The 27,982-nt window shown below is 39.5% G+C and overlaps 4 protein-coding genes across 4 annotated transcripts; 1 reads left to right on the top strand and 3 right to left on the bottom strand.

The window, feature by feature from the left end:
• Positions 1 to 222: 222 nt before the first annotated feature.
• On the bottom strand, positions 223 to 3,613 carry si:ch211-153b23.3 (uncharacterized). Its single transcript, XM_062425283.1, has 9 exons — positions 2,299 to 3,613; positions 2,120 to 2,212; positions 1,931 to 2,035; positions 1,720 to 1,829; positions 1,430 to 1,621; positions 1,170 to 1,332; positions 901 to 1,066; positions 392 to 486; positions 223 to 308 (listed from the first exon to the last, which is right to left on the bottom strand). The coding sequence occupies exons 1-9, from the start codon at positions 3,611 to 3,613 to the stop codon at positions 223 to 225; spliced, it is 2,325 nt and encodes a 774-aa protein (XP_062281267.1).
• Positions 3,614 to 4,949: 1,336 nt separating this feature from the next.
• On the top strand, positions 4,950 to 9,137 carry irg1l (immunoresponsive gene 1, like). Its single transcript, XM_062425282.1, has 6 exons — positions 4,950 to 4,964; positions 5,790 to 5,844; positions 6,265 to 6,452; positions 6,769 to 6,861; positions 7,122 to 7,327; positions 8,210 to 9,137. Exons 1-6 carry the CDS (start codon positions 4,950 to 4,952, stop codon positions 9,135 to 9,137), a joined length of 1,485 nt encoding a protein of 494 aa, XP_062281266.1.
• Positions 9,138 to 11,733: 2,596 nt separating this feature from the next.
• Positions 11,734 to 13,313, bottom strand: zgc:174917 (uncharacterized protein LOC565650 homolog). The gene is made up of 6 exons (XM_062426105.1): positions 13,150 to 13,313; positions 12,723 to 12,978; positions 12,536 to 12,627; positions 12,226 to 12,365; positions 12,030 to 12,134; positions 11,734 to 11,928 (listed from the first exon to the last, which is right to left on the bottom strand). Exons 1-6 carry the CDS (start codon positions 13,277 to 13,279, stop codon positions 11,842 to 11,844), a joined length of 810 nt encoding a protein of 269 aa, XP_062282089.1. The 5' UTR covers positions 13,280 to 13,313; the 3' UTR covers positions 11,734 to 11,841.
• A 2,500-nt stretch (positions 13,314 to 15,813) lies between these two features.
• On the bottom strand, positions 15,814 to 21,905 carry si:ch211-153b23.7 (uncharacterized). Its single transcript, XM_062425890.1, has 7 exons — positions 21,680 to 21,905; positions 18,398 to 18,548; positions 17,879 to 18,022; positions 17,583 to 17,711; positions 17,211 to 17,459; positions 16,806 to 16,931; positions 15,814 to 16,424 (listed from the first exon to the last, which is right to left on the bottom strand). The coding sequence occupies exons 1-7, from the start codon at positions 21,814 to 21,816 to the stop codon at positions 16,185 to 16,187; spliced, it is 1,176 nt and encodes a 391-aa protein (XP_062281874.1). The 5' UTR covers positions 21,817 to 21,905; the 3' UTR covers positions 15,814 to 16,184.
• Between the last annotated feature and the right edge of the window lie 6,077 nt (positions 21,906 to 27,982).

Raw genomic sequence — 27,982 nt, 5'->3', positions numbered from 1 at the left:
ATAACAATTATTTAAATCTCTCTCTCAAAATACATAGTAGAGTATGTTAACAATAGCGAATATATAGTGAGCTCATACTGATTTTATTTTAATGCATCGCTTAACACAGACAGCGGAAAATTGTATAAACAGCACTACACCAGATTTCATATCTTTATAGACGGAAATGCAGAAGCTAAAGAAGCATAATTTGTAAGAAGAGCGAAAATGAGTATGTAACAATCACACCAGAGTGTTTTTCACTCTGTCAAAGATCTGTCGGACTTTTCCCGCAGGGACACAGCCTTCCCTTACAATGGTGATTGTTCCTGTAGAAAGAGAAAGACACATTAGGGTAAGAAGGTGTCTATTTAAAAAAAAGAAGAAAGAAAGTTAAGATTTGGATTCTTACCTTCATCAATCTTCAGGCAGTTGACGACGGTGGAAGCTACAACTTCATTAGACTCTCCATCACATAGGACCCCTTGGATCTTGTGTCCCAGTCGACTGTGGCAAAACAGTTTGTATTTCAAACTTGTTAAACTGTGTATGTGCAGCACATTTTGTATGGATTAGTGAAATTCAAAGTGACATACCCCATATGGAGAGCAGAGGGGGTGATCTGTCATCTTTAACCACCAGTACACTGTTACACTAGCTAATAAACCATTTGCCCCACTGCTGCACTAGTCTCAGTATTATTAATCTTCTTTAAAATAGTATGAAGTTTTATCATATAGGTCAGATCATTCTGCTACTGTACAACCAACAATAATGCATTGCTGCTTTGACAGTATCCTGAAATCAAAGTTGATCAATTTCACCAAATTGAAACATGACACAGTACATGGTGGGTCAACTGAATAATAGCACAAATGTATGAGGACTACCATGCAATGCAGTTTTTAAGAAGACTCTTACTTAATGACCATGCTGTGGTGGGTGCTGTCTGGCTCTCCACTGGGATTGGCTGAGGTAATGGCAAGCGGTCCAGTGATGTCACATAGGTGGCTGGTCACAGTGTGGTCAGGGACACGGATCATGATGCTGTCTTTTGTACCAACACGGTCATAAGCTGGTCCCACTCCTACACAAAATTAATTAAAACACTTAAAACATGAGGTGACTGTCATCTTTTTATGGTAAGATAATGAGAAATCTATGAAATTGATGCTGTTTTGGTAGTGTACCTAGTCTTAACAGCCAGTCTCCTTTGCTGACAATGCAGCTGATGCCTCCAGGATACACATTCCTCATAAACTCCCAGAGCAGAGGACTAAAGGGAGGTTTGGCTGCCACCAGCTGTTCCACACTAGAAATGCAAATACAGATGGGCTTCTCTGCTGGTCTGTCCTATCAAGTCATAGAAAACAGGTTAATGAGTTTCACATCATGTACAAAATGTTGAGATTGAATTGGACATGTCTCATATGAAACTTTTCATTCTTACTTTAATGTTATAGATTTTCTCTATCGCCTGAGGGTTCTTGCAGGATGCAGCCAGGGCATACACAGTATCTGTGGGAACGCCACATACTCCCCCTTCCTCCAGAAGACCAGCAATCTTCACAAGACCACTGGTAAGTCGAGAGTTAGCCACAGGACAAGGTAGTTCTGGAGCAGTCTCCTGCTTCACTTCTTTCTGTGTGAGGCCATAAAGCAGGGAGATGTTCATCAAGTAAACAGACCAAAATAATGTACCGAAGAATACAATACAATAGGAGTCTCTTGATTAGTTACCTTCAATAAAGCAGGACCCATAGGTAGAAGTCTCTGAGAGAAGACACAATTCACCAATGATGCCAAAGCTCCATATATACAAATTATGGAAAGTATAGCAAGCATGGCCACTGTGAGGAAAATGTTATAATAATGTTTAAATAACTACAGTTATATTTTACAGAAATAATTTAAGTAGAACTATACAGTTTAAAAACATATATATACTTACTCTCCAGCTGGTATGGCAGTCGCTGCAGGGTGGAAAGCAGGAAACAGACCAGTACGACCTCCATGAATGCAGTTAGAAACAGCAAAACCAGGTTCCTATAGGCAGCTGACATAAACAGTGGAAGCAATTACATCTGGGTCAAAAAAATGAGAAAACCAACAATTACAAAAATAATGTGGTTAACCTTACCAATCAGCATGAGGAAGGCATTAATAACGAGGAAAGCAATGGCTCCTGCTGTAAAACCGTAAGCAGCACCTGTGGAAAGCTGAAGCAGGTTACCTAGAAATGAAAAATTTGGGATCAGAATTTTGTGTAAATTAGTCAAAAACAAATCTACATTGAATCACATGTTTGTACTGCTGTACCTGCAAACCTAAACCACGTCCACGTGGCCCATACTGCCACATAGATGGAAGACATGACTGATCCAAACCGGCCTGCTCCTGTGACTTGCAGCCGACTGACGTAGGCCTGGATGATAGCTCCTGAGATGAGGACCCAGGGGATAGTCAGATGGAGGAAAGAGGGGTTTGTACTGGAAACAGCAGCATGAAGAGCTGAGAGAGCTGCAACCCCATTTGACAGGTAGAACAGGGCATCTGAAGTCTGGTCAGTTTGGAAAAACACCTCCTGGTCTTCCTGTTTAGACCTGCCACATGTCAAAGCCTTCTTTAGCTGGTCACTCGAGATGGGCTGTGGTCCCACAGGGATGAGAGACTTCTCTGCGATGGTGTTGATGAGACGTGAGAAGGTACCATATAGGGAGGCTGCAGAGAAGAGAGAGCAAGCTACACCAAAGAAGATGTAGTATCCCTGGATAGGGATCTGGGGAATTGTGGAAACTGTGAGCAGGACAAAGAGCAAGTTGTGGATCAACTCCAGGACATCCATGTTCAGGCTTCCACAACAGAGCACCAATGCTGCCACCACAAAGAACCAGTTCCCCACCATCATTTCCCTCCCTGAGGTCACTTCACTGTCCTCCACAATCAGAGCAGAGGCCACAAACTCATCCCAAGCTTTGATCAGCCAATATGTGGCATGAAGACCAAACTTTGTAGTGTGGTAGCAATCTTGGCGCAGATGGGCGTAGTAGCTGGAGAACAGCTGGGCAACTGAGATGATTGACACCCATACAGCTCCCAAGCCAAAGGACTTCATGTACCCAAAGCTGTAGAAGGCGAAGATGAAGGGTGCAACAGTGTCACAGAAGAAACCCAATGCCATTGGTTCTGCGTACTTTGTGTTTTTCTTCTTCTCTTGGCCACTGCTTTGTGTGCTTGAGGAGTTGGCGGTACCAAGCAGCAGAACATTAAAGAGGGGGGTCCCGAAGCCTTTGAGGGCCAGACGCTGAGTCAGACCTTTGACAAGCAGAGCAGCTGAACCATAGATGGCGAAGATCAGAATGAGCAACTCAAGAATCCCGGAAACCACCAGAGCCCAAGAACTTGCAACCAGAGCCACTGCTTCAAAAATTAAAGTGGCAGTGATGGCCCCAAAAACAAAAGGCATGATGTAGTTGACTGTGGCAGAGCAGAAGGCAAGGAGAAAGGACAGAAGGATATAGGGGACAAGGCCAGCGATAGCTGACTCTTTTTTGCTGAGACATAAATGACAAAGTGGGATCTCTGTGGTAGCATTCAGCAGCATGTAGTCTGTCATGTTAGTGGACACCGACATGTTGTTCAACATTGCTGTGGGAGGTTCAGTTACTGCACCAAAGTAGATCCGAGTGGCCCCAAAACTGCCCCAAAGAGCAGCATAGCCAATGAAGGCAGTGCCACTCAGATGATCATATTTTCGGAAGGAAAGCAGGCCGGCCACCAGTTGGCATAGACCACCAATCAGGATGATATGAACACCTGTAAAAGGTGTTGTGAATTAAAATAAGACAATTTTGCAATATTAATTCTATTTTTCTTGCACAGTTAGTACAGTTCTTACCTGCAAGTATGTTCTCTACCCCTTGTGGTGCAATGCCAGTGTGTGCTCTACTGAAGTTCTGTAGAAGTACAAGGAATGCACTGATCCCATTGGATAACATGCCCAAAACTCCTGGCTCACCATAGAAACTGGCTGGAAAACCATCTGATGTAGTCATAGTCTCTTTGTTGTGAAATTGTAGTTTTGCTGAAACAACTGGCAAAGGATGTAAAAATGTAAAAATAAAAAATTACATTAGAAATTACATGAATTAATAAAATTTGTATATATTTAAAATGTAGTGCAATACAATCCTATACCTTATTGATCTATTGCTGTAAATTCCTTTCCAAAGACGCATAGTATTATACAGAATTATAATATATCAACCAAACCAACCAAGTATCCTGTTAACATGACTCAAAAACAGCAGCTGTCTGCATAAATAAATGCTTTCTGCCACAGCAAAAACACTCATATCAGGACAAGGATAGTGTATATTAAAAAACAGTTAATGAGTCTTTTCAAAGTTTTATAGTGATACTTGTATTCATGTTAATTTCAAAAATAACTTTAAATGTAAATATATACTCATCAGTTTAACCACCACCACTATTGATCATTTTGAAGCTTGTTTGAAACAAATGTTAAGTTGTGCTAACAAAATATAAAGTCTTACTTGGTCAATATGCTTGGATAGATGAAGTCTTGAGCTGTTCTGAAGTAGGGATGCTTGTTTGTCATGGATAAGACTTATCTGGTTTTAGGAGGAGCCTATAGTCCTGTAAGAAAGACATGATTGTGTCTCATATCTAAAAAATTAATTCCAAACTTTTGTCCCTCTCAACATTTGATGGTGATGATGCTGACTCATGCTGTATTTTTGGCCTTCCTTGTTCCTCCAAGGCAAGCATTTTTGGCTGTTGCCAAGTCCTAGGCTATATAAGATAGGCGTCCTTTCACCATAGCTGTCATCTTGACGGAACCTCTTGACAGAAAAAGGAGGAGGAACCTAGTTAAAGAACAGTAGAGAGAGGAGATCTGTGTAGAGAGAAGAAAAAGAGTGTAACAAAAATACCTTATTGAAGCCATGATGTCCAAGATACAGGTAAAGATTCAGAATATTTATTTATTTTAGTTAGATAAATAGTGATTAGTGAAGAAGACTTTTGGTCATGAATTTGACATTCAATCTATTGGAAGATTTTTAAAATTTCTAATATCATTAAATGGTATGTACTGTGTAGGTTTTTTTAACGGGTACACATGTAAGAGGGAATGAGCAGGTTACATGCATTTTACACTGCTGCTACACCTGTTCAGGTGTTGTAGAGTGCAGCACCACCTCACCGGCAACTAGAGCCCGACTGATACATTGGTCAGTTGATACTGGTCTATCACAGATATATCGGTATCAGCATATATGTGGTCCATAATTCAACTTTTTTTATAAGTTATATAAGCAGCAATGTTTTTACATCAAGTTAAATATTCATGAAAGTTTTTTTTTTGTTTGTTATTTATAGTTATTTGTAATCATTAAATTCCCAGTTAAGTTTATTGTTTCAGTGCACTGAAGTCATTATAAATAGAAACGTTTATTTTGAAACTATAACAATATTATGTCTCCATTACATATCTTTGTCACAAGTTTTTGACAACCACATTTGAGGGAACATTGCAAAAAATGTGTGTTTATGTATATATAAGATTTAATATATCAATATCAATATAAGAGGCACACAGGCAAAGCAATTTTGTTATAGTGATGCCAGTGTCCACTAAAAGGCTAATCTAACTTTATTTGTGCCTGGCAAAGAAAACCATAAAATCACTGTGCATGTCCACAGGAAAATAACTGATCTGAGGTAATGCAGTAAATGTTCTCCTCATAGCTTAGGTGTATTCAACCCTTTATACTTGTGATCCACAGAAAATCATTAATCCAGCATGGGCTATCAGGCGACTGCATAATTCTGCAGTGAAAGGTAAATCAACTTCTGCTTCTTGAAGGTGACAGTTCATCGTTGCTCTTGAATTAACAGTTATGCAGATGAATAATTTATCGTAAGCTACTCTCCACATACTAATTTGTTTTCTTCCATTGCCATTACAATTGAGACAACTTCACTTTCTTTATGAAGACTGTAAAATGCAATTGGAAGCCCTAGAAATAAAACTTGTAATTGACCTTGATTTAAGATTATATTGTTAAACTTGTGGTATACTGGAGTCTGTTCTTTTGTCCAAAGAAGATTAAAACACTGTCACCCAGACTTCGAGCACAATGGAGATATTACATACATTCTCAAACTCCATACCTTTCAAACAAATGTTGCATCACTAGTTATACCTCATCACATTACAGACATATACTCTAACCATTTTACTTGTATTTTCCCCTGCAGTCTTGAAGCACCCAGCCCCCGAGGACACTGTTACAGCCAGTTTTGGGAAGTTTATCAGTGAAGTGAATTCCCAGCACTTGTCCTCTTTAGTCCTCCACCGCAGTAAAAGGATGGTACTGGACAGCGTTGGAGTTGGTCTGATTGGCAGTACTACAGATGTGTTTGAACTTGCCCTACAGCACTGCCAGGTGAGACAAGTGAAAGAATAGACAAAAATAACTTTAAAAAAAAGGTCTTTTCTGATACAGCAGTGGGATATATGAAAGCAATTGCCTGACCTTATACAAATAGTAGTTGCAAGTCAAATGTATGCTCGCAAACAAGATGATGAATAAATACTAGTTATTAATATGCTAAATATAGTTACATGACTTGAACACAGTTTTGTCTCTCTGTAGTCCATTTTCTAATAATTCTCTCTTTAAATGTGTTTTCATTATCTATCACTAGTATTATTTTTGAGTCTGTGACTTGTGTTAACACATCTCTATCTTTTCCCTTCAGCACATGTACGCCCGTGATGACATCAGCTCTGTGTATGGACGCAAAAGCACCAGGCTTTCCCCAACACTGGCAGCTTTTGTCAATGGAGTGGCGGTATAAGTAGTATAAATAAAGTCTAAATAGGTGGAACAGATGTGTCATTTGCTTTAAGTAGTCAACGCCAGTGAAGCTGTAACATAAAACACATTATTTAAACACAGGCAGTGTTTACAGTTTAACTTCATTGAATACAGGAACCTCATGTCCTTGCTAGATGTATGCAAAATCACTTGATAATCATCTCACTTAATAATAATATATGCTATGGTAGATACACTATTCTTAGATTACTAAAAATGTTTTACTTTTTACAGACTCACTCAATGGACTTTGATGATACATGGCACCCTGCCACTCATCCCTCAGGAGCGGTCCTTCCTGCTGTGTTAGCTCTCTGTGACATGATGCCTACTAGCAGCAAACCCAGTGGCCTAGACTTCCTGCTGGCTTTTAATGTTGGCATCGAGATCCAGGGCCGGCTGATGAGGTTCTCTAATGAGGCCCACAACATCCCCAAGAGGTTAGTGCCTGAGAACATGAGTCAAATCACACATAGGTACTTTAAGGCATATTAGCTACACTATAGGGTTTGCAGGTTTGCTTATTTCTATATTTAGTATGAAGGACAAGTATTAGACTGACCTCCCAAGAAAAACAACACGGTAACCCCCTATCACTTTATTTATGGGAAGTGTCACTTACAACATGTGTGAAAATAATACATTACCAGAAAACAATTAGGCATCATAATGAAATAAAGACCCAATAATAATTCAGTTTGTTGATAAAGTCAACATGATAACAGGACAAAGGGTAAACGTAATAATAATAAATACTTGGAGCGTACTAACTGTATGTGTGAACAATTCTTATTGTAGTGGTCATAATGTCAGTAGCCCAAAAAGCAATAGGGCACTAGATTAGAAAATGCTCCTGTGGGTCGTCCTGGTGTGCATGGTCAAATAACATGTTTGGTCGTTTAATTTGGGAGAACATGTTGGAGTGGTTGCAAAGAGGTCAGCAGTGTAATTTGCAGTCTCTTAGTGGTGTCAATGAGGCGTGTTTTTATGTTCCTGGACAGCAGAGACTCTGTAGGTAGTGTTAGTACAATTATCCATGTGGAGGAGAATATCACAGAGGGCTCCCTTTGCCAAGTGTTTACGAGTCAAATTATCCACCACATTATTTGCTTGCTCATCAAATACTTAAATGACTAAAAATCTTTTTCCTTAAACACCCCTGAAATAAGCTGTCTCTGCATATGGAGAGTAACATAAAGACGAAGTTGTTTGTATGGAGCTCTATTGTAGCCATAATGATAGAGAGCACACATTTTGCTCCTTTAGTCACTAAATTAAATGCTACCAACTCCTCACCAAAAACATTCTGTCTTCATCACCAGGTTTCACCCTCCCACTGTAGTGGGGACTATGGGAAGTGCAGCAGCCTGTGCTCGCCTCTTGGGTTTGGATCACTCCGGCTGCAGTCATGCTTTGGCCATTGCTGCCTCTCTATCTGGAGCCCCAATGGCTAATGCTGCCACTCAGTCCAAACCCCTCCACATCGGCAATGCCTCACGTTTAGGACTGGAGGCCGCTCTGCTGGCCTCTCGAGGCCTAGAGGCCAGTCCAATGGTCCTGGATGCTGTCGCAGGGGTAGCCGGCTTCAGTGCTTTCTATGAAGACTACGTGCCGCAGCCTTTGGGCTCACCTAATGATGAAGGTCACATGTTCCTGCTAGAGGAGCAGGACATGGGTTTCAAGCGCTTCCCTGCACATCTGGGGATGCACTGGGTGGCAGATGCTGCAGCCTCAGTCCATAAGCTTCTTGTGGGGGCTGGCCATGGGACTGTGTCCCCAGCTGAAGTTCAGGATATCCTGCTCAGAGTCCCCCACTCTAAATACATCAACAGGCCTTTCCCTGAGTCAGAGCACCAGGCACGCCACTCTTTTCAGTTTAATGCTTGCAGTGCTCTCCTGGACGGTGAGGTGACTGTGCAGTCTTTCACCCCCGCCGCCATGACACGCCCTGACCTGCTCGCTCTGCTGAGCCGTGTTCATGTGGAGCATCCCCATGACAACCCAGCTAATTTTAACCGCATGTATGGCGAAGTCCAGGTGACACTTGTTGGGGGAGACATCCTGAAGGGACGCTGTGACACCTTCTACGGACACTGGCGCAACCCACTGACCAATGAGAGCCTGAGGAAGAAGTTCAGGAACAACGCGGGGACGGTGCTTACCTCCGAGAAGGTTGAGAGGCTGATTGAAGTTTTGGAGGAGCTGGACAGACTTGAAGACTGCAGCCCCGTTCTCTCACTGCTGCAGTGAACATTTACAGACATACAGGATAACAACAACAACAGAAAAAGAAAATGTAATCAAAATGGGAATAAAAAATCATAATGTAAAATAAAATGTATTAATAGATCATAGATGACAAAATCAACATACTGAAAAATGTTCAACATACTGTATAATTTTTTGCCTTGATGCATGTACACTATAATTACACATCCACTAAGTCCCCATTGACTCAAATGGGGTCTTAGACTTTTGGACTCTACTGTAGATAAAATATTTACATTCTGTTCTCTCTTCAGTCTCTCTGTATGCTGTAATATTTTTAAACAAATTAATATTTAGGTGTAATTTGTATTCTAGTTAACTTGCAAAGGGAAAAGTGGGGATGATTTTTGTATTGACTAATTTCAAACATCAAATTTATATTTTTTAGTGGTTGCAAAATACTTTGCCTGCACTGCATGACTGTGCTAATGATTGTTAATCTTTAAATTTAATAAATGGAAACGGGAAAACTGTACACTCTTTACTCCAATGTTATTTCTAGTCTAGTGACTGACATTCAGAATAATTGGGACAGATTTTAAAAATCTCTCAGGGCAATCACCTTGACAAACAAGGAGTCCCTAGAGAGGGCATTCATAGCCAAGAAAGGCCTGCAAAACCATGTCTACACATCTATGAACAATCACGATCTATAGAAAAACGGGGTAAAAATCAAACAGAACATACATACAGTATGTGTTTACATTCAAGCCAATGAATCCTCAAAATACAAATGTATAAATTAAGTAAAGCTAAAGAGGAGACATTGCCTTCTATCTGATTCAGGCTTCTTCCCACCCAGCAATTGAGAATGCAAGTCTACACCACATCTATTAAAACCCCCCTGCCCACCATCCATATAGAATGATTAGCTTCAATGAAATGTACAGTAACTGGGACAGTTAACAGTACCATTGGTACAGTGGTCAACAATTCTAAAATAAAATAAAATAATTATTTAAATATAATGCATATATCAAATAATTCTCTGTCAAAAAATGAAATTTAACCGATTTGAACTGATTATTTAACCTGTTTGTACATGTATTTAAGTAGTATCAATGTATGAATGTAATATAGGCAGGTCACTGGGATTTTGAAGGTATCTGGCTTTCAGAAGACAATTGAAATATGCAGATTTAATGGAGTCACATGCAAATTAAAATTGATTTCATGGAGCAGGGGCTTGGGACTTCCAAAGTCGCTCCAGCTGATAACAGAACAGCTCGAAGATTTTCCTGTGTGCAGCATTTGGAAATCCTGTTTGTCTTGCTGCTGCATACATTTATTTTGAAATACTTAATTTGTTTTAACTACTGACTCTTCCTTTTTGCTGTTCAACTACGGGAACATTCTAGGCTATATTTACATCTAAATATAAGATTGTTACTATTATCTTCTGTGGGGAGCAGTAAGCATCCCATTTTTCAATCATCTTTTCAATTGTCATGTCATCCCTTTTGGCAAACTCAAATATGTTGAACACTTCAATCCTGTTGATCTGCCACTGTCAGCAGCATCACTATTTTTGTTAAATTATCCATTGAGTCAAATCTTCATCTAAAAAAGTAACTAGAGCTATCAAATAAATGTAGCTCTTTGCTCTTCGTTGTTATTTCTGTCTGGTGAGCTCCAGCCACGCTAATGCACATACAGTTTTCATTTCTCATTTTTAAAGTTTTGTTTTCCGATTTTAGTTATTGTCATTTATGTACATTATTTTAGTATTGTTAGATGTTAAGTTAGATACAACTCTTTATGGTGGTAAGTGTACAATGATTATAATCAATCCATGTATGACTTCATGCATAAAATACATGAATTCATTCATGTAATATCTCATGATCTATCAGGAATGCACAAAAAGTAATTAATAAATTAATGCAACAATTCAAATGTGTTATTTCAACACAATATTTCATGAGTTATTATTTATGTTGGTGTCTTCTTTGCAGTTTAAACTAGCTAAAAAGCTAAAACTGACAATTCACAGCAGTGCAGATGTATTCTGTCTTTACCACGTTGCTTTATAAATGTGACATGGTTATATGGAAATTTTACTTTGTTGGCTTTAAATTATCAATGAAAATGTGAGCCTTAAATGGTTTCTGAGCTGTACTTTGTGATACATAAAACATGCATATGTTTACATATTTTCCTAAATGAATCACTGGTTACTAATATAAGGTCTAAAATGGTGATTTAATTAACATTTGTAATTTTTCCAAATACATGATGCCTAAATAAACAGAGGGGCTGACTTTATTTTAGGGGTCACAAAGATGATTGATGCATAATCTATAAATAGTTAAAACATGAATTACCAAAAATTACCAGGTCAACACTTTATTTGAAAGACCACAAACATGATAAAGTCATTATTTGTTAGTTACAATTACAACTAATGAACTAATGTAACCAACAACTTACCTATAAACCTATAATATGTATGGCACAATACAATGTCCCAACATTATGAACTTCAAAACAAAATTTGGTTAATAATAATCTAATCACAGTTGACACATTTGAATACTACAATATAAATGTACAAACTATACCATACAAAAGTATTCTTTTTAAAAATACATTTACGTATTCAGTAACATAGAATTGACAAGTGTTAAATATTCAAGTTAAGTGTTGAAGTTACTGTTCTTGTGAGCAGAAAGAATACAAGAAGTTTTCATGAGCTTTTGTGTGAGAAATGATTGAACTGATCCGTTCCACTGGCCAACATTGTTGCATGAAACTTCCTGGGACGATCAGGATCCTGAAATGAACAAAAAGATAAATACACAGTGCAAGTGCAAGACTGTGAAATTATAATCTGCACAGAATATAAGAATTAATTTATACTTGTACTCATTTTACCTGTATGGGGTAAGCGCAGGTGGAAACATAACGGATAACAAACCCACAGCGCCTCCTCTGGGATGTGTTGGCATCACTGGCATGGACAAGGAATCCATCATGAATCTATTGAAACAATGATTAAAATCATAATTAATTCTCTTTATATTGAGCTCAACCCTGTCACCTTTAGCGAAAAAAAACTTCAAAAACTTACAGACATCTGCCCAGCTAAAAGGGGGCAAATCACAGCCTCCTCACTCTGTACCAGCTCCTCTGGGATCTCCTGATTGACTGTCAGCATGTTTCCAGGGCGGATGGCCTGGTGGTGGGGCAACATGCCAGAGCAGTGGCTGCCTACAGGAGCCAAAAGACAGTTGTAAAGCAAATTGTTGACATCTTGGTTGGGAGTCAAGTAAAGGATTTCATGGAGACGTCTCTGCATTTGTTTAGCTACAGTCTCACCAGGATGGTGGCTTAAGGTATAAACCTGCATGAAAAGCATAAATATGGAAGAGCGGAGGTACCTGGGATAACCTGAAGGGCACCATTCTCTTTCAGTGAGTTATCCAAAGCGAGCCATACAGAGAGAACAGGGCCACCAGCAATGCCCCAGTACCTGTGAACACAATGATTACAGTTGGATGAAACAAAACAAAACACTTTTACGAGATAAAAAAAATCTGTTATTGTTTCTTCAGCATGTAAATCTACCTCATATCCTGATGCCAGGCCACATATGGCAGTCTATTCTCTCCAACTGCAGGTTTGCTTTCCTCCTCTTTATTCTCCTCGGTGTCGGATGATGTGAGTGCTGGGTATTTGCAGATAAAGCGGGAGTCCAGTAGGATGACATCCGGGCCTAGGATGGCTGTGATCACTCGCAAGAGACGAGGGTGTTTGGTCAACTCCATCACCCACGGATACTGAAGGTGAACATTATGGAGGCTGTACTGGGTGTACTCTTCACCTGGAGATACACATGAAGACATAACCTTCCCATTAAGTGAAAAGTAATGCAATACTAAAGCTTAATCATATCCGGTTTTTTAACTCATTTCTCAACTACTTTTTTTCAGCTGTCCTTTCTCATCTTTTCGCTCCTCATCTTCAGACCCCTCCACCCTCTGGTGTTACTTACCAAATTCCTTCTCAAGCTCAGAGAAGCCACGCCTGGCCTCCCTCAGCTCCGTCTCATTCAACACAGGCAGTGCTGAGAGGAAGCCCTGCATGTTGTAGGTGTCTTGCAGTTTGATTGTGGCTGTAGTCATCTCGATTGGACTGCTTCAGTGTCGATGCCTCGTGCTTTCTGCTCCCAAAATTTATAAGGTGGCGAGAACAGAGAGAGAAAATAAAGTTTTAATATGGCAAATGTTCTGTCCAAGGCTGCGTTTTCCATTTATGTAGTCAAGACAATTTTAACTTAAGCTTGTTTACGGAGACTTAAAAATAAAGCATGCCCTGCCCACCTGATGGGAAAAACATCCAACCACATTTAGGTGGGTCATAACTCAGCACCATCTTGTTCTTCCAGACCTTCACGACTAATATAATCCTACTGACTACACCTCAGTGCCCAACTGAAACAAGTCTAATGTGTCCATTCAGAGTCTCCTTGTTAAACAATCTGTTTCTTAAAACCAGTCAGGAAAACAGTATCAGATTTGTTTTAGTGGAAAAGTTGAAGGCTAAAATATTTCTTTAGCCTCCATGATCTTGGGAGCATAATATCTGCCTTCACAAGTGCAAGACATTCAATTCAATTCAAAGAACTTTATTCAATCCCCCAAAACAAGCACACACATTCAATAAAACACACAGGATAGAATGATAAAATAGGTATTTTGAATACTAAAAAAGAAAGAGTATAAGGTGCATACAGTATTAACAGATACGGAACACATTATATTCTTAGATACAATAAAATGCTTATTTTATTAAGTAAAATTTGCAAAACCATAATGTAAGTATATTAGTCTTAATTATAAGTATTGTAACAGTAAGTATTTGATTGGCTCCATACCTTTTTGTCCTCTCTTGCTCTCTCTATGAGACTGGATGCTATCAAGCTCCTAAGGCAGGCATTATATACTGTCCAGAATGACTGGCGGAAATTCCAGTCATCTGACATCATGTTAAAATTTAGGTTAAACATTAGTCCCAAAGATAGGGAAAAGGAAAACCCAGGCCTCCATGACACATACACTGCTATGCACTTTAGGTGAAGTGGGACATTCAAAGAGCTTCTTCAACCTTAAGTAAATGACACCCTTTCTTTTCAAGATCAAAGCGTGGCTTTGGGTTTTTTCAATTCCCAGGAATAACGTCATCTTTTACAACTAGGAAGCAGAGCCTTACTGATTTACAGACACTGGAGCTATATTTGGCGTTGTCTGTCTTCTGAAATTGATATGAATGATTCATTTGAGTTCACAGTAACTCATTATTCTGTCAGGCTAACTTTTCCAATCATCACAACCTAATATTCAACTTTTTCTTTCCTTGTCAGAAGTTCAAGAGAATGAAGGAATGATGATTGATCACAAGACAAAGACACATTTCAAATTGTGTGCAGTGAGTGTGTGAGTTCATGTGTGTGAACAGAGCTGGAAAAGAATCAATAACAAGAGGGGAAATCCTAATGGTCTCCTTTTTAAATGAATGGACACTGGTTTTTCCTTTTTACATTTCTACATACAGGAACACTAAAAAGTTGGAACCACCTTCCTATTCCCTTGAATAAGAAAGTGTTTCTAAAATGTTTACTGATACTTTATGTATATGATTATAACAGTGCTGACATGTCTATGCTATTCTGTGTAAATGGGATTAAAAGCAAATAAAACAGTAAAGAAAACAAAACAGCCCTGTTACTTAATACGCATCTTTATTTTCATTTATAATTAGGGAAGAAGGGAGATGCTGGGAACCATATACACATGTTATCAACTTCCTTCTGTGAATGGTGAACCTCTATTGTATGTGTGTGGTAATAAAAACAGAAACAAAAAACAAAAAACAAAAAAAGACCCAACAGCATCATCTTCCTTCAGAGATAAGCTGCCTGGTATGTTTATTGTGTCACCCAGCTGCTGCCACATGACGTCATTCTTACATTATACTGTCTGTGCATCAGATTAATTCATAAATGAATTACTAAATTAACACAATTTAATAGATTACTATAAATAGATTGTTTTATAAAACACACTCCATGTGTTTCAGTACAAAGAAAGGTTAAGAAATCTTAGTCTTTTACAGGAACACATCATTCTTAGAGGAAAAACTCTGAGTCACCCATTAATAACTTCTGATGTGTGATTATGTGTGTCAGTAGTCTCAGTTCAGATGTGGACCATTGACCCTTCGGTGACAGATCTAACATTAACTACACGCGAAGAGACAAAACCCAGCTCCTTAGAAGCTGTTCAGGGGAACTTCCACTGAATAGCTTCCTGTATATTTGACAAAGTCCAACTTCCATGTTTTTTATTGTGGTTTCCGTTGTTCTATCGAGGTTAACTTGTATAACAAAGAGAAAACATATAAACAAATATCATAAATAAAGTGATAAATATGGGTAGCTTCCATCTGTCATAAAGATAATAAAGAAAGTAATAAATTGCAAGAAAGCTGAGATCAGTTCTTACAATTTACTTTATTATTATGAATATATATTGCTTTTTCAAATGTAACAACTTACTATCCAAGTCAGAGAAAAAAAAACATTAAGAGAAAGATAATTATTAGAAAGAGACATATCACATATATTAAATAGATATAAGTGCCAATATTGGTAACTGCTTCTGTATCGATAATATACAGAACACAATGTAGACAATAATCTACAATTTAACTATAATATTTCTTCATTTTCATGAAGTTTTTCAAACAGAAGCCTTAAAGAGAAAACATTGCATGTCACCCCAGATTTTTTAAGGAGGGCTACTTTAAAATATAACTATATACTTTTTTTTTTTCTTTTTCAAAGTTAATCAGATACGAGTGCTGTAACACAGTGTGACAGACAACTGAAATTAGAGTGCTAAAATTGCATTTAGAGTCCAGCAGACTCCCTGGAGGGCCTCTGTAATGATGCTATGATGGTTTTCATAAGATAATACAAATCTTTGTGCGAGAGTTTCTGACATATTAATGATTCTAATTTTCTCCCTCTTAGTTTGACTCTTTTTCCCTATTTGGGTGCTTGGGGCAGAGTGGGTGGTGCTGTTTTCTTTGAGGATAAGCTCTGTCTCCACTTTGTGTCCTCTTGTCTCCTCCTAGTGGTTGTTTCTCATTATTGCAGCGGTGGATAAGCACAGGGTCCTTGTTTGGAGGCGTTTTCTTCAACAGCAGCCGTTGCAGCATCTGTTTGTCAGACCGCTCCCGTCGAAAGTCATCCTCATAAACCTTGAGCTGTAGCAATGTCAGAACCACAGACAGACTCATTTAAACATATGAGACTCCAGTGAGAAAACATGAAGGAATTTGCTGTTGTGAAAATATGTCATCTGTCCCTGCATGGATTTATTTGTTAAACAAGGCTCCATGAGACTGTGTAATTAATGCAGAAATCTGACATGGTGCTAACATGGTGTTGATGTCTCTAGGCAACAGATGCCATTGACAAAATAATCTAGTGCACTGTCACTTTCAAACTGTCTTGCACAAATGTTTTGTTATTGTGAGGTTTAAACGCCAGATATGGACACAATTACGTATAAATGTGCACAGGCCCATGGAAGAGAGTGTACTCTGTCTGTGTGTGTGTCTGTGTGTGTGTGTGCAAACAACTACCTGCTCTTGCAGTAGTGCCACCTGTTGGCGCATCTCCTCCCTCTTCCTCCTCAGCCTCCGGTTCTCTTGCATGGTGTGTTTGTGGTCGTTATGCTCCGTCTCATATTCAGCCTCATAAATCTGGGTCTGCATTAATATGATAGATATCAATATGGTGGTGAGGTGATACCAAATTCATATTTTCTGATCACAATATCTCTGATATTTGCTTAGAGCATAACAGGAACTGACAGTACAGAGCAGAACAGAGCAACCACTTGGTGGTGCAGTTCACCATCTAATGCCTGTCTCATTTTACAACACTGAGGAGATCTTTCCCCGGCAACAATGAGTTGACATCAGTTCTGCTCTCATCACATGAGAAATGGGAACATTTTTGATGCTGTACTGAAGAAAACAGCCCACCTGACATCTCAGTGCCTCCAGCTGCTCTTTTAGATCCTGAACCTCTTGCTGGGAGTCTCCTGGTGCTCCCAGTGGGGTACTGCTGCTCTGGCTTTTTCCCCGCAGCCATGACTCTGAATTGGAAGAAGCTGGAAAAAAGGAGGATGAAGGGTTGTATCCAGCGACGTGGCTGGGTGACAGGTCGGGACCTTCAGGAGGATTAATGGCGGGGCATGACACAGGACTGCGTACTATTGTACTGAAGCTTCCCTTTAGTAAAGACACAACACAAATTGATGAACAATATTCAAGTCATAGCTCAGACAATATTAAAAGAGATGATAATGGATAAAGTTGCAGACAGTTAAACAGACCAACACACAGGTACAATACCTGTTTGGGAGGTGTGAAGTCTCTTTCTGGGTGGTGCAATCTGCTCTCCAGCAGCCTGATGTATTCTTGCAGCTCTTGGTTTTTTTTCAGCTCCTGCATTAGTGCCTGCTCATAATACTCCTTCGCGCTCTGCAATAAGTAAACAGCATATGTGGGTTATCTACCACCATCTATACCAACAAGACAATAACCCACAGTTTAGGAAATTCCCCAAATGTCTTAACACCCACCTTTTAGGGTCAGTACTGTGTGTACATACAATATCTCCCTATGTGTAAGTATTTGCAGGTGTTTACCTGTTGGTGCTCCACTTTGAGCAGCAGTCTGCTGTTCAGCTGTTTGATGGCAGAGTTCTCCAGCTCAAAAGTCTCCAGTCTGTGCTGCAAACTCAGTGTGGCACTGCGATAAACCTGGTCCCAGTCCTCATTCAGCTTCATCAGCTGTAACACATCATCATTATCATCATATAGTCATCAGTGCCACAACATAGGCATCAGGTAGTGAATTCAGGCCAGTGAGGTGAGACACTTCGGTACATGCTCACTCTCTAAATACATTACATTTTAGATCACTTGAGAGAATTATTTTCCCTTGTCTCGTTTTCATTAAGCAGCATCAAATTAAAATCTGGAAGCAAGGGTTGTATAATTGTGAAAAATGTAACTTTCATGACAATTCTTCACACCTTTCCAGCAGTTTTCACATAACGCCCACGGTCCTCTGGTTTTCGGAGAGAACTAAATGTTATTGCCAAGATCAGCAATACAAATGTGGCACTGCACAGAGTCTGCACTAGCTTAAGGTTGATGTTGTACCTCTTTGTTGACTCTGCGGAGCTCAGTGTTCCTGTTTAGCAGCAGCAGTTTCTCTTGGTCAGTGGAGGTGACTGTCATACTCTCAGTGATCAGAGTGACCTGCTCCTCCGCTGACAGCAGCCTTTCACCCGCAGGATTCACATCCTCTGTCCTTCACACACACCAATACAGAGACACAATTTGAACATACACACATACAGATAAATAAAGTTATAATGATGAAGAACATTAGAAGAGGATTTTCATTAATAAGCAAACAAATGTACGCACAAAAGAACGTCAGGGTACTTTTGAACACCCACTCACATAGAGTGCACTTACAGAGAATAAAAATGGAGCTATTATTCACACCCACACACACACATGCATGCACAGTCATATTATGCACTCAAGACACTCCAACACACTCCGACACACACACACACACACGCACATGCACACGCACACAGAGTGGTGCATTTCTCTGCATCTGCTTTCCTGGCCAATCAAACTGTCTGTTTACTATCACATGTATTTGTGTATCGATGGCCTCTAGAAACAGTGGGGTGATGAGCTGTGGAAAATGTTGATTTCTTTGGAACCAGTGGACAATACCAGAAAGCAAATATTTGCAGGTTAATTAGTCAAACTAGCTTTCTATACACCAGCCCTGTTGGGAGGTCTCATCTAAAAGGAATAGCTGACAGGAAGGGAACAGGGATTTAAAACCCAGAGGGCAATCTGTTTATGGAAGAGCACACAACATAACTCTACATGTAGCCCCCGGGGCTTCTTCACACAAAACGTACCGCAGGACTGCTCACAGAGCTGAGTACTACAAAGAATCCAATCTGCGATCACCTCTCATCGCCCTTAAGGCTAGACTCCCCCGCAAACACATGCTTTCATCCACTTACGTGCACTGTCCCACTATGTGAAAAATGGTGTTATACAATTTCATAGAGCTGTGCTGCCAGGTCAAGGCAGTAGAAATGGGAAAAATGTCTGTCTTTTTAATGCTGAAATCACATATAACGAGCTAATTATTTGCAGGTTGTATGCTGTATATTTGACTTTGTACTACCAGGTCCAGCAGATTTCATAACACAGTACCCCTGTGGGATCAATGAAAAGCGGGATTAGTGGGATTAAGTTTGAAAGAATACTTGAACATTTTGAGAACCAGCAGGTGGTTAATTTACGTTAGCATGAAGACTGCAAACAGGAGGAAAAGCTATTTGGGCTCTATCTGACATTAAAGTGAGTTTTAGAGTTGCTTGTGAGAGGATTTTGTTGCCTTGCAATACAGTTAATGGTTTACCACTGTTTCCAGTATTTATGCTAAGCTAAGCTAACTGGTTTCTAGCTGTAGCTTCCTATTTATCCTACACACAAGAGCAGTATTGACCTTATCATCTAACTGTCAGCAAGAAAGCAAGTAAGCATATTTCCCTGAATATTGGCTATTTCTTAAAGAAAACTTGCCGCTGGATAACATTAAAAATGTGTCGTTAACAAGCTAGAAACAAGGGTGTTTTCCTTACTTCCTGAAAAGCTGGTAATTTCAGGCAATACGTTAACCTAGAGCAAGGATATGTTCTCCACAAAATACAGTGATATTTTCTGGAGATGCTGTTTATTACTGTTTGTGTGAAACCATAATCAAAACCCAGAGTCAAATTATGGTATTTGTCTAAATCTGCACTTCGCACTATCTGTCGTCCCTCTGGGCTCCACAACACAAAAAACAGCTTTAGTCAAGGCTGTTTATGGTCAATAACGAGTTATTCATCCACACCGACCTAACAGTTCTGCTGTTTTGGGTGTGGGATGAAAGCAGAAAATGAAATGAAACAAAATTAACTGAAATGGGGCCTCATTTTAGAGGCCACTATGAGCACAACATACCCATATCGATTGTCAGTGTTATGAAATCATAAAGTGATCTCGTTTCTTTTGTGAGATACATCTTTATGACCTCATAGGAAACTCCACGGTGACTCTTTATTCTTCCTCCTCCTCTTGAGCAAACGGCTTTCCATAATAAAACCTTTGAGCAGCTCTAAAAACATGATCGAGCACATCATTTATCTACACTGTGGGTTTCACAACAGTTACAAGAAGTTCACAGTTTGGTAAGAGTGGGATGTAGGCAGGGGATTAAATAAAACTAAATGAAATGAAATGAAGCCCCATTTTAAAGGCCAATATGAGCACAAAATGCTAACATATCCATGTCCAATACCCTATCTTGGCACGTCAGCACTGTGTATTCAGTCGTCCTGTTGGGACCACACCATGCTGCTTGTCTCCCTGCTACAGAGCATTTTTCTCTTTTAGTTTTTCTGACAGTTGATATACACTGTGTGACCCAGTTTCACAAAGTTTTCAATCGTATGCCGTCTTGGAAGGACACCAAAATGCCACTGCTTCCTACAGCAATATGGTAATTCACTGTCACGACATATGTTAAGAAGATAATACCTCTTTCTTTTGCTTCTGGCAACTTTGACAAAATATCACTCTAGTTGTATCTCGGACTGTAACTGGTTGGTGGTTACAGTCAGAGAGAGAAGTGTGGGGTTTCACTATTTCAACATTATTTAAAGCTGACTGATCACTTGTTTAGGTAGTGATGTCACGGCATTCACCAAACATGTCCACATTAACAACTATGACTATTTGTATGACTACTTAAATAAAAAGTGTGAACCAGAATACAAACCCAATTTCAAGTTTATGGCTCAGAATTATGTATTTGACCATGTTTTATTACCTTTTTTACACAACTGATATGAAATAATCAAGTGATCTAATTTCTTTGTGAGATACAACGTTACGACCTCAGGGGAAACTCCGCAGTCACTCTTTATTCCTCCTCCACCTCTTGAACAAATTACTTTCTTTAATAAAACTATCTGAGCAGCTGTAAAAACGTGATCAATCAGACAATTTCTTTATACTGTGGGTTTCACAGCAGAATTTCACTGATTACCAATAATGATGAGACTGCTGTAACATGAAACATACCCATGTCACTTCGGCCTAAGTTTAAGGCAGCCTGCTGAAAATATGGGCTAGACACAATTACAGGAACTTCTGTACCATATAATACAATAGGCCTACAATCAATCACTACCTTTGTTCTTAGTGTATTATGCTTAACTTCTGTTGATTCTGAGTCAAAGAGATGTTAATTTTACTTGATGGTAGTTGTTGAACTAGAATATTATGGATTACACTAAGATATAGCTTTTTTGTGTCCACAGATGTATATAAAGTAGAAACATAGATCATACATACCATAATTCTTCATCTGATTTATGTTCCTTGTGGCTCTGAGGGAGGCTGCTGTCACTTTTAGGTGGAGAATCTTTCTCTGTTTCTGCTGCTGCTGATAATGATGAGAAAGACGACAAAGACAGCACATCTCCATCCATGACTGATCAAATCCTTGTTAAGTCTAAAAACAAAATGAAAATGCTGCGATACACACACAGACACACACACAGAAGTTCCTCTTCACAAAGCCTTCGCAAAGCATGTGGGGGAAAGTAAATAGTGTCGTCAGTATTGATACGCAGCAAAAGAGGAAGTAGACCACATGATGCACAGCTAGAAGAATAGGAAGTGACACTGACAAACTGTTGTAGATTTATGTTAAAGAGGGTTTGTCCCACTGTGGGTAACTGTTAAATCTCACACAGCGGGAGGTGCAGTGTTCAAAAAGTTTACTCAGTTGACATGTTGTTTTGTTTTGACATCATTTGGAGAATCTGGGAAACTCCACTCAGGGGAAGAAGTATGTGTTAATGTCTGTAGCCTATTTGTGTTGTGTGTCTATGTCTATTGTGTGCTGAGAGGCAGTTTTCTGTGAGCTGAGCTGTTGTCCTATGTTTTCAAATGAGCAATTCAAGAAGGAACTAATAGGTGGGAAGCTGGATACATATGCATAATTTCTGCATGATTATATATTGCAGGACATGTAATTGATAATAATGGTAATGCATACATTTATTCATGACAAATAATGATAGGGTCAGGCTGATTGCATACACCAGTCAGCTCATTACTGGGATTGAGGGAAGCAGGCTGCAACAGGTTAATTAGTAAATCACATGTTCATCCAAGGGACAATCAAGCAAATTAAAGGATTTTTGTTAATTATGTTCCTCTTAGTCAGGCTAAGCTGTCTTTTATTAACACTAAGAAAATTAATTTGACAACCTCGTTTGCTACTCATCCTCCTCCGCCAACCGAGTCCAAGAGATTCAAGGCCACTTGTGGTAAAGAACTTGTCTGAGATATAGGTGCAGCGGGGTAAAAGATAAGAGCTGCGGTGTAGCGGCTCATGAAAATACACTGCTCTACAGCTGATTAGGATCTTTCATAGTTGATGTTAAGAGGTTGAAGGCAAATAGAAACTCCTGCACCTTTATCAGTAAAAACTGTCTGCATCACTATGTCCTTTCCTTTAGTGGGACGTACATAACCGTTTTGTTTTGCAAGATAAGAACCTAGATGATGCACAAATACCCAGAAGGCTATTCAAATGTGAAAACAAAGCTTATAAGATAGTCAGTTACTTGGAGGAAACCTGCAAGATGAGGAAAAAAGACCTTTATCAGGATAGATTTCACATTTGTGGCATTCATTTTCGTCTTCTACTAATACTACTCTTTACTATATATTTGAATGTTTATTGGTTTTGATGTGTTAGCACCTTGTGAGGCTGTATTCATGCACTGTGTTGACTTAAACACTCATCCCATGCAAACATGCTCACAATTACAATGATGAACTGATGTTTAGCAGATATACTGTTAATCAGAACTTTAGGTTTATATGCTAGCACTAAACAGAGAGTACAGATAAGGCTACTTGGAATGCATCTCGCAGTGAATAGGGCTGTAAAAAAAAAATCAGCATGGAGGCCTGTCATTACAAACTTACGTCACTGGTCTGAAATATTTCGACTATTTTGGTCCAGATTGTCTGACTGACTGACAGGGCCATCCTGAAAACCGAAATAGAAAGTTCTTAAACATGGATGATGCACAAAGACTGAATTGGCTACTGTATTTACTTAAAAAACTTTAAAGTTATTCCAGGAGATGAGGGAAAAAACGTATTGGGGTAGATTTCATGCTTCTTTTCTTTCTTCTGTTAACTGGTGCAATATATTTGAAACTTTCAACATTCATTTTTCATGTTGTAATAGTTTTGATGGTTGATATGATGTCTTACCAAATGTTTGGCATGGCATGAAAATAAAACTAACTAACAATGTGGTGGTACTTCAAGTCACAGTGAAAAAGATCATTGTCAAAAACAAATTGTTTCTGTGAAAAATGACTCACTCAATTAATTCAAAATATGCTAACAGTAGATAACAGGAAACAGCTTTTCATCCAGTGAAAAAAGTGTGTACTGTGGAATCCAGAGCGCTGAGTCAAAGTTGCTGTCATTTACCCATCTGATGCTCCACCATGAGATAAAAGCAGGAAAGGCAACAAAATGTGTCAGTGCTGCCTGGTGGCTTCGACTTGCTCCAGTGATTCCACTCACATGCCTGTGCCATCTATCATGGATGCCAGTCAGAGTATTGCTGTGCCAAGCAGAGGCTTTGCTGGGAGGCCCAATGAGACAGTAGCGATGCAGTGCCTTTATTGACCCAAGCCTCTGTCAAAGCGAAGGACAAATGGGCTGCTGCTCCACGGGGGGATTGATTTTTGGTCTAACAGGACATCGTGGAGGGGAATAGAGAGTGTCCCACAGAGTGAGGATGACTGAGAGGTAGATAGTTCTCCTGGGTTACTGCCACTCACGCTAAAAGGACAGAGTGTGGGTTTGGGAACTGGATTGGAACAAGTTTGGCTTTTTAGCACTTTGTCCCTCTGCAGAGTCACTCTAATGCTAACAATTGTATCACCTGTTTAGTCCCCAGCTTCAAAAGCTTGACAGACTCATCCAGAGTCAAGGATTGAATCTGACTGAACAGTTCCAGGTTCAGCCGCTGAATGTATTTCTGTACGTCTCAACTAAGATCTATCAAAATAAATCAGAACTGGCATGTACGTGTCTGTATTGCATGACTATGGGTGAGTCTGTAAGTGAAAGTGTACACCCTGGTGAACCACAAACAGAAGTGCTACACATGAAGGGCTGCATGCATGCAAACCTGGATTCACAATTCTGCTTAACACTTTTGATACTGGTCTTATGGGACCAGCACAGTAGAATTATATTTCAGTGATCTGACTAGCAAATCAAAGAGCAGCCCTACATGTCAAAGTTATTTCCTATGCATGGCACAATGTCACATAAATGATATCTTTCAATATATAAAATGTAATAGCTGATCTGCGTGCAACACATAAGAATGCAAGAAGCAATGAGAGATAAAGAGACATGGCATAAATAATTTGTGTCCTCCAAAAAAGAATGAGTTAGCATTCAGACCCAAGCAACCGAAGGTCATTTTAAATGCGGAAGCTGTCAATAATATAAAAGGTTTTTTAATTAAGCATCTGATGGCATGCTGAGCCTTCCCCTGTTGGCAATATTAACATGAAAATTCTTCAGAAAAAAAGAGGTTGTTGTTTAACAATGAAGAAAATATGTGATGTTTTTTCTTGAATGAGCTCGGGGGATCTCAGCTGCTTGCAGTATTTTATCAGAAAAGTTTGGCACTGGGTGGAGGAAGGCAAATAGAAAATCAATTAAGTGGCCAGTTCATTCGAAAGATTAAGATAAATGCACAGATAAAGCAAACACTACTTCTTAACTGATATTGATCACATGTAATTGTGCATAACTCTTCTACGCAACACATCTAAAAATAGTGTACCACATTTGTATAAATCAACAGATAAAAAGAAATGTTTGCTAAAAATTGCAATCTCCAGCTGCTTTAGACAGAGTTTTGGCCTTTAGAAAACCAAACAACAACATCAAAAAAACGATATGCTGTGATGTTTGGGGGAAAATGGTCAGGGTCAAATAAGGTAAATGGACTGTACTTATACAGAACTTTTCTAGTCTTATGACCACTCAAAGCACTTTTTACACTACAGGTCACATTCACCCATTCATACCCTGATGGCAGTAGCTACCACGCAGAGTGCCAACCTGCTCATCAGGAGGAAACTCATTCATACACATGCACACACTGTTGGCACAGCAACAGGAGTATCTTGCCCGAGCACACATCGACATGTGGACTGGAGGAGGCTGGAATCAAACCACCAATTTTTCAATTGGTGGACGACTGCTCTACCACCTGCGCCACAGGTGTAGAGTATAAGTTGGAAAGTATGGAGAAATGGACGAATGAATTGTTGCTTTTGGTCTTTTCATAGGATTTTTTGACAATAAGAAAAATACAGAATACTGCCAGATTACCCTGTAAGATGTTTGATGTGCTCATTTTCTCAGTAGACACATTCTGAATTGTATTTCACTTCATGTATGTCATTCTGCTAGCATCTGAAAAGCCCTGTGTAGCAGAAAGGGACAAAGCTTGAGTTCAGCAAAGTATTAATGTGACACTTATTATTAATTTGGCCAGTTAATCACAAATGCTCACTATTCTCCATTAACTAAGCTTTTAATGCTCCCATTAAGAATTAATGTCACCCTACTTTGCACTTCAACATGGGTGAGCTCATTAGAAACAATCTCTGAACATGGCTCTTCTCTGCCCCGCTATGACTGTACATCAATGCCCCAGCTCACTGTCTAGATTATATTGTAGAGGAATAAATCTAATCTGCTCGATTAAGATCTGCTGCTCTGCCAGGTCCATTGGCAGCTCCACCTACAGTAGCGTACAAGTGCACGTCCTTCCCTTAATGTTGTTTCCTTTCCTTTTCCTTCATTTTGTCCTTCCATCCTGCTTTCTCCATTTTCTTCTATCCTTCGTCCCCTCTTTCTCCTCTTTTCTTCCAGCAGGACAGGAGGGCGAGAGCCAAACACTTTGCATATCTGGCCCAGACTTCCCCTGGGTAATTATGACCCCTATTTATCAGCTGTAGAAATTTTAACAGGTGACAAAAAGATGGAGCAGCACTGTGTTCCTCTGCTGCATATACTGTGAATCACAATCACAGTACTTTAGTGAAATGCTTCTTGGATCTTTTTCATTTAATTAGAGATGGTGTTGAACGGGAGTAGCCTTGCCCATCACACTGAAGCAGAGGGAGAGCAATGCCCCCCTCCCCCCAGCCACACAAGCATCCATCAACACATGTGTGTGTATAATAAATACCGTACAGGTAAAAGGATGTGTGTTGGTGTGCGGGCAGCAAGAGTTTGCAATATCACAGCAGGCTGCATCTGAAAGATTTCATTTTCCACCTCTCCCTGCACCCTAATCTGTGCACCGTCTTATGACGAATCTGACAATCCTGCACAATCCTTTGCATTTATGCATGACTTAAATGCACTGTAATTATAGCCTTTTGTGTGTGTGGAGTTTATACTCGACACAGGGAATAGAACTGCCATCTGACACTGACAGTTTGAACCTAGCACCAAGCAATAAGCAGCCAGTCAGTCAGTGTCACTCATCCTGATCTCTGGACCTGAATGTGACCTCATGAACGAAGAAGCCAAGTATGGATCCTCACCTTCACTCCTGTTGTGCTGCTTTGGTAGAGCTAATCTCTTCAGTTGTCGCGTGAAGTTGTTTACTAGATGACATGTCATATTTCCTGGCTAGCTTCTTACTGCATTACAATTGCTCATCCATATAAATGAATGCATATAGCAGCAGAAATTTGCTGAGACAACAGAAATCCCCATTACAGTAATTTCAGAGCAGTGTGTGGGCATTACTGGACAGGAATACAATAAATAGGAGTTCACCAATCTATGAAATATGTATTTGTATACTGCAGGTCGCACTGGTGAAATGCTGTGTGTATGTATGTGTTGGCTGAGGGGTATGGGGTCTGTGCGGATGTGAATAGAAGGGGGCGGGAGGCACTCAGCCTGCAGGCTCTGGATCAGCCTGACAGAATCAATGGGATCAATTAACATAGGGCTCGACCGAAAGCAAACACTGTATCAAATCCATCTTTAATCCACTATGTGTTTCTTCAGCATGTCTATGTGTGTTTGTAAAGGCCACATATGAATGCTTCGAAGATCAGTGTACAGTTTGTAGTGATACAAGAAACTGAAAAAGATGGTAATTTCTGTTCACTGGCCAGACCAGTTTGAGCTGGTGAATTGTGAAGAGAGAAAACAAGGAAGAAAAAGCTTCTTAAAATCAAAGCTGAGATTATTAAATTTAACAATTAAAGAGATTTGCATAGATCATACATAATCTCTCTTTTACACAAGAAAAGAAATACATAATGTATGCATTCAATTGAAATCCAGAAGAGAAGAAACAAAAAAAAAAACAAAAAATCACACTTCCTAAAGAAAAGTAAACATGATGAATGTTCCATTGGGCAACAAGGGAATATGCTACAGTAATCACGTGGATGATGTTAAAGGTGCACTCTATCAATTTAGTAGTATTGTTCTTCCATGAAACTAGAATGATGATGGTGGTGTTAGCTGACTGAACGGCTGGTGTGGGTGGCGCATTAAAAC

Source organism: Scomber scombrus, chromosome 9 (genome assembly GCF_963691925.1).
Source record: "Scomber scombrus chromosome 9, fScoSco1.1, whole genome shotgun sequence".
Taxonomy (NCBI): domain Eukaryota; kingdom Metazoa; phylum Chordata; class Actinopteri; order Scombriformes; family Scombridae; genus Scomber; species Scomber scombrus.
Note: the sequence above shows the minus strand (reverse complement) of the source record. Positions and strands in the feature narration are given on the sequence as shown.

Coding starts and splice junctions, on each gene's coding strand:
- zgc:174917 (XM_062426105.1), bottom strand. CDS start 13,279: ATGACTACAGCCACAATCAAACTGCAAGACACCTACAACATGCAGGGC. Junction 12,979..13,149: donor TGAGCTTGAGAAGGAATTTG/GTAAGTAACACC, acceptor GTGTATCTCCAG/GTGAAGAGTACACCCAGTAC. Junction 12,366..12,535: donor TGCCCTTCAGGTTATCCCAG/GTACCTCCGCTC, acceptor TGGCTCCTGTAG/GCAGCCACTGCTCTGGCATG.
- si:ch211-153b23.7 (XM_062425890.1), bottom strand. CDS start 21,816: ATGGATGGAGATGTGCTGTCTTTGTCGTCTTTCTCATCATTATCAGCA. Junction 18,023..18,397: donor TCCGCAGAGTCAACAAAGAG/GTACAACATCAA, acceptor GATGTGTTACAG/CTGATGAAGCTGAATGAGGA. Junction 16,425..16,805: donor TGGCACTACTGCAAGAGCAG/GTAGTTGTTTGC, acceptor ACATTGCTACAG/CTCAAGGTTTATGAGGATGA.
- irg1l (XM_062425282.1), top strand. Junction 5,845..6,264: donor GCATAATTCTGCAGTGAAAG/GTAAATCAACTT, acceptor TTTCCCCTGCAG/TCTTGAAGCACCCAGCCCCC. Junction 6,453..6,768: donor TTGCCCTACAGCACTGCCAG/GTGAGACAAGTG, acceptor TTTTCCCTTCAG/CACATGTACGCCCGTGATGA.
- si:ch211-153b23.3 (XM_062425283.1), bottom strand. CDS start 3,613: ATGTCGGTGTCCACTAACATGACAGACTACATGCTGCTGAATGCTACC. Junction 2,036..2,119: donor TGCCTTCCTCATGCTGATTG/GTAAGGTTAACC, acceptor TGTTTATGTCAG/CTGCCTATAGGAACCTGGTT. Junction 1,067..1,169: donor AGACTGGCTGTTAAGACTAG/GTACACTACCAA, acceptor AATTTTGTGTAG/GAGTGGGACCAGCTTATGAC.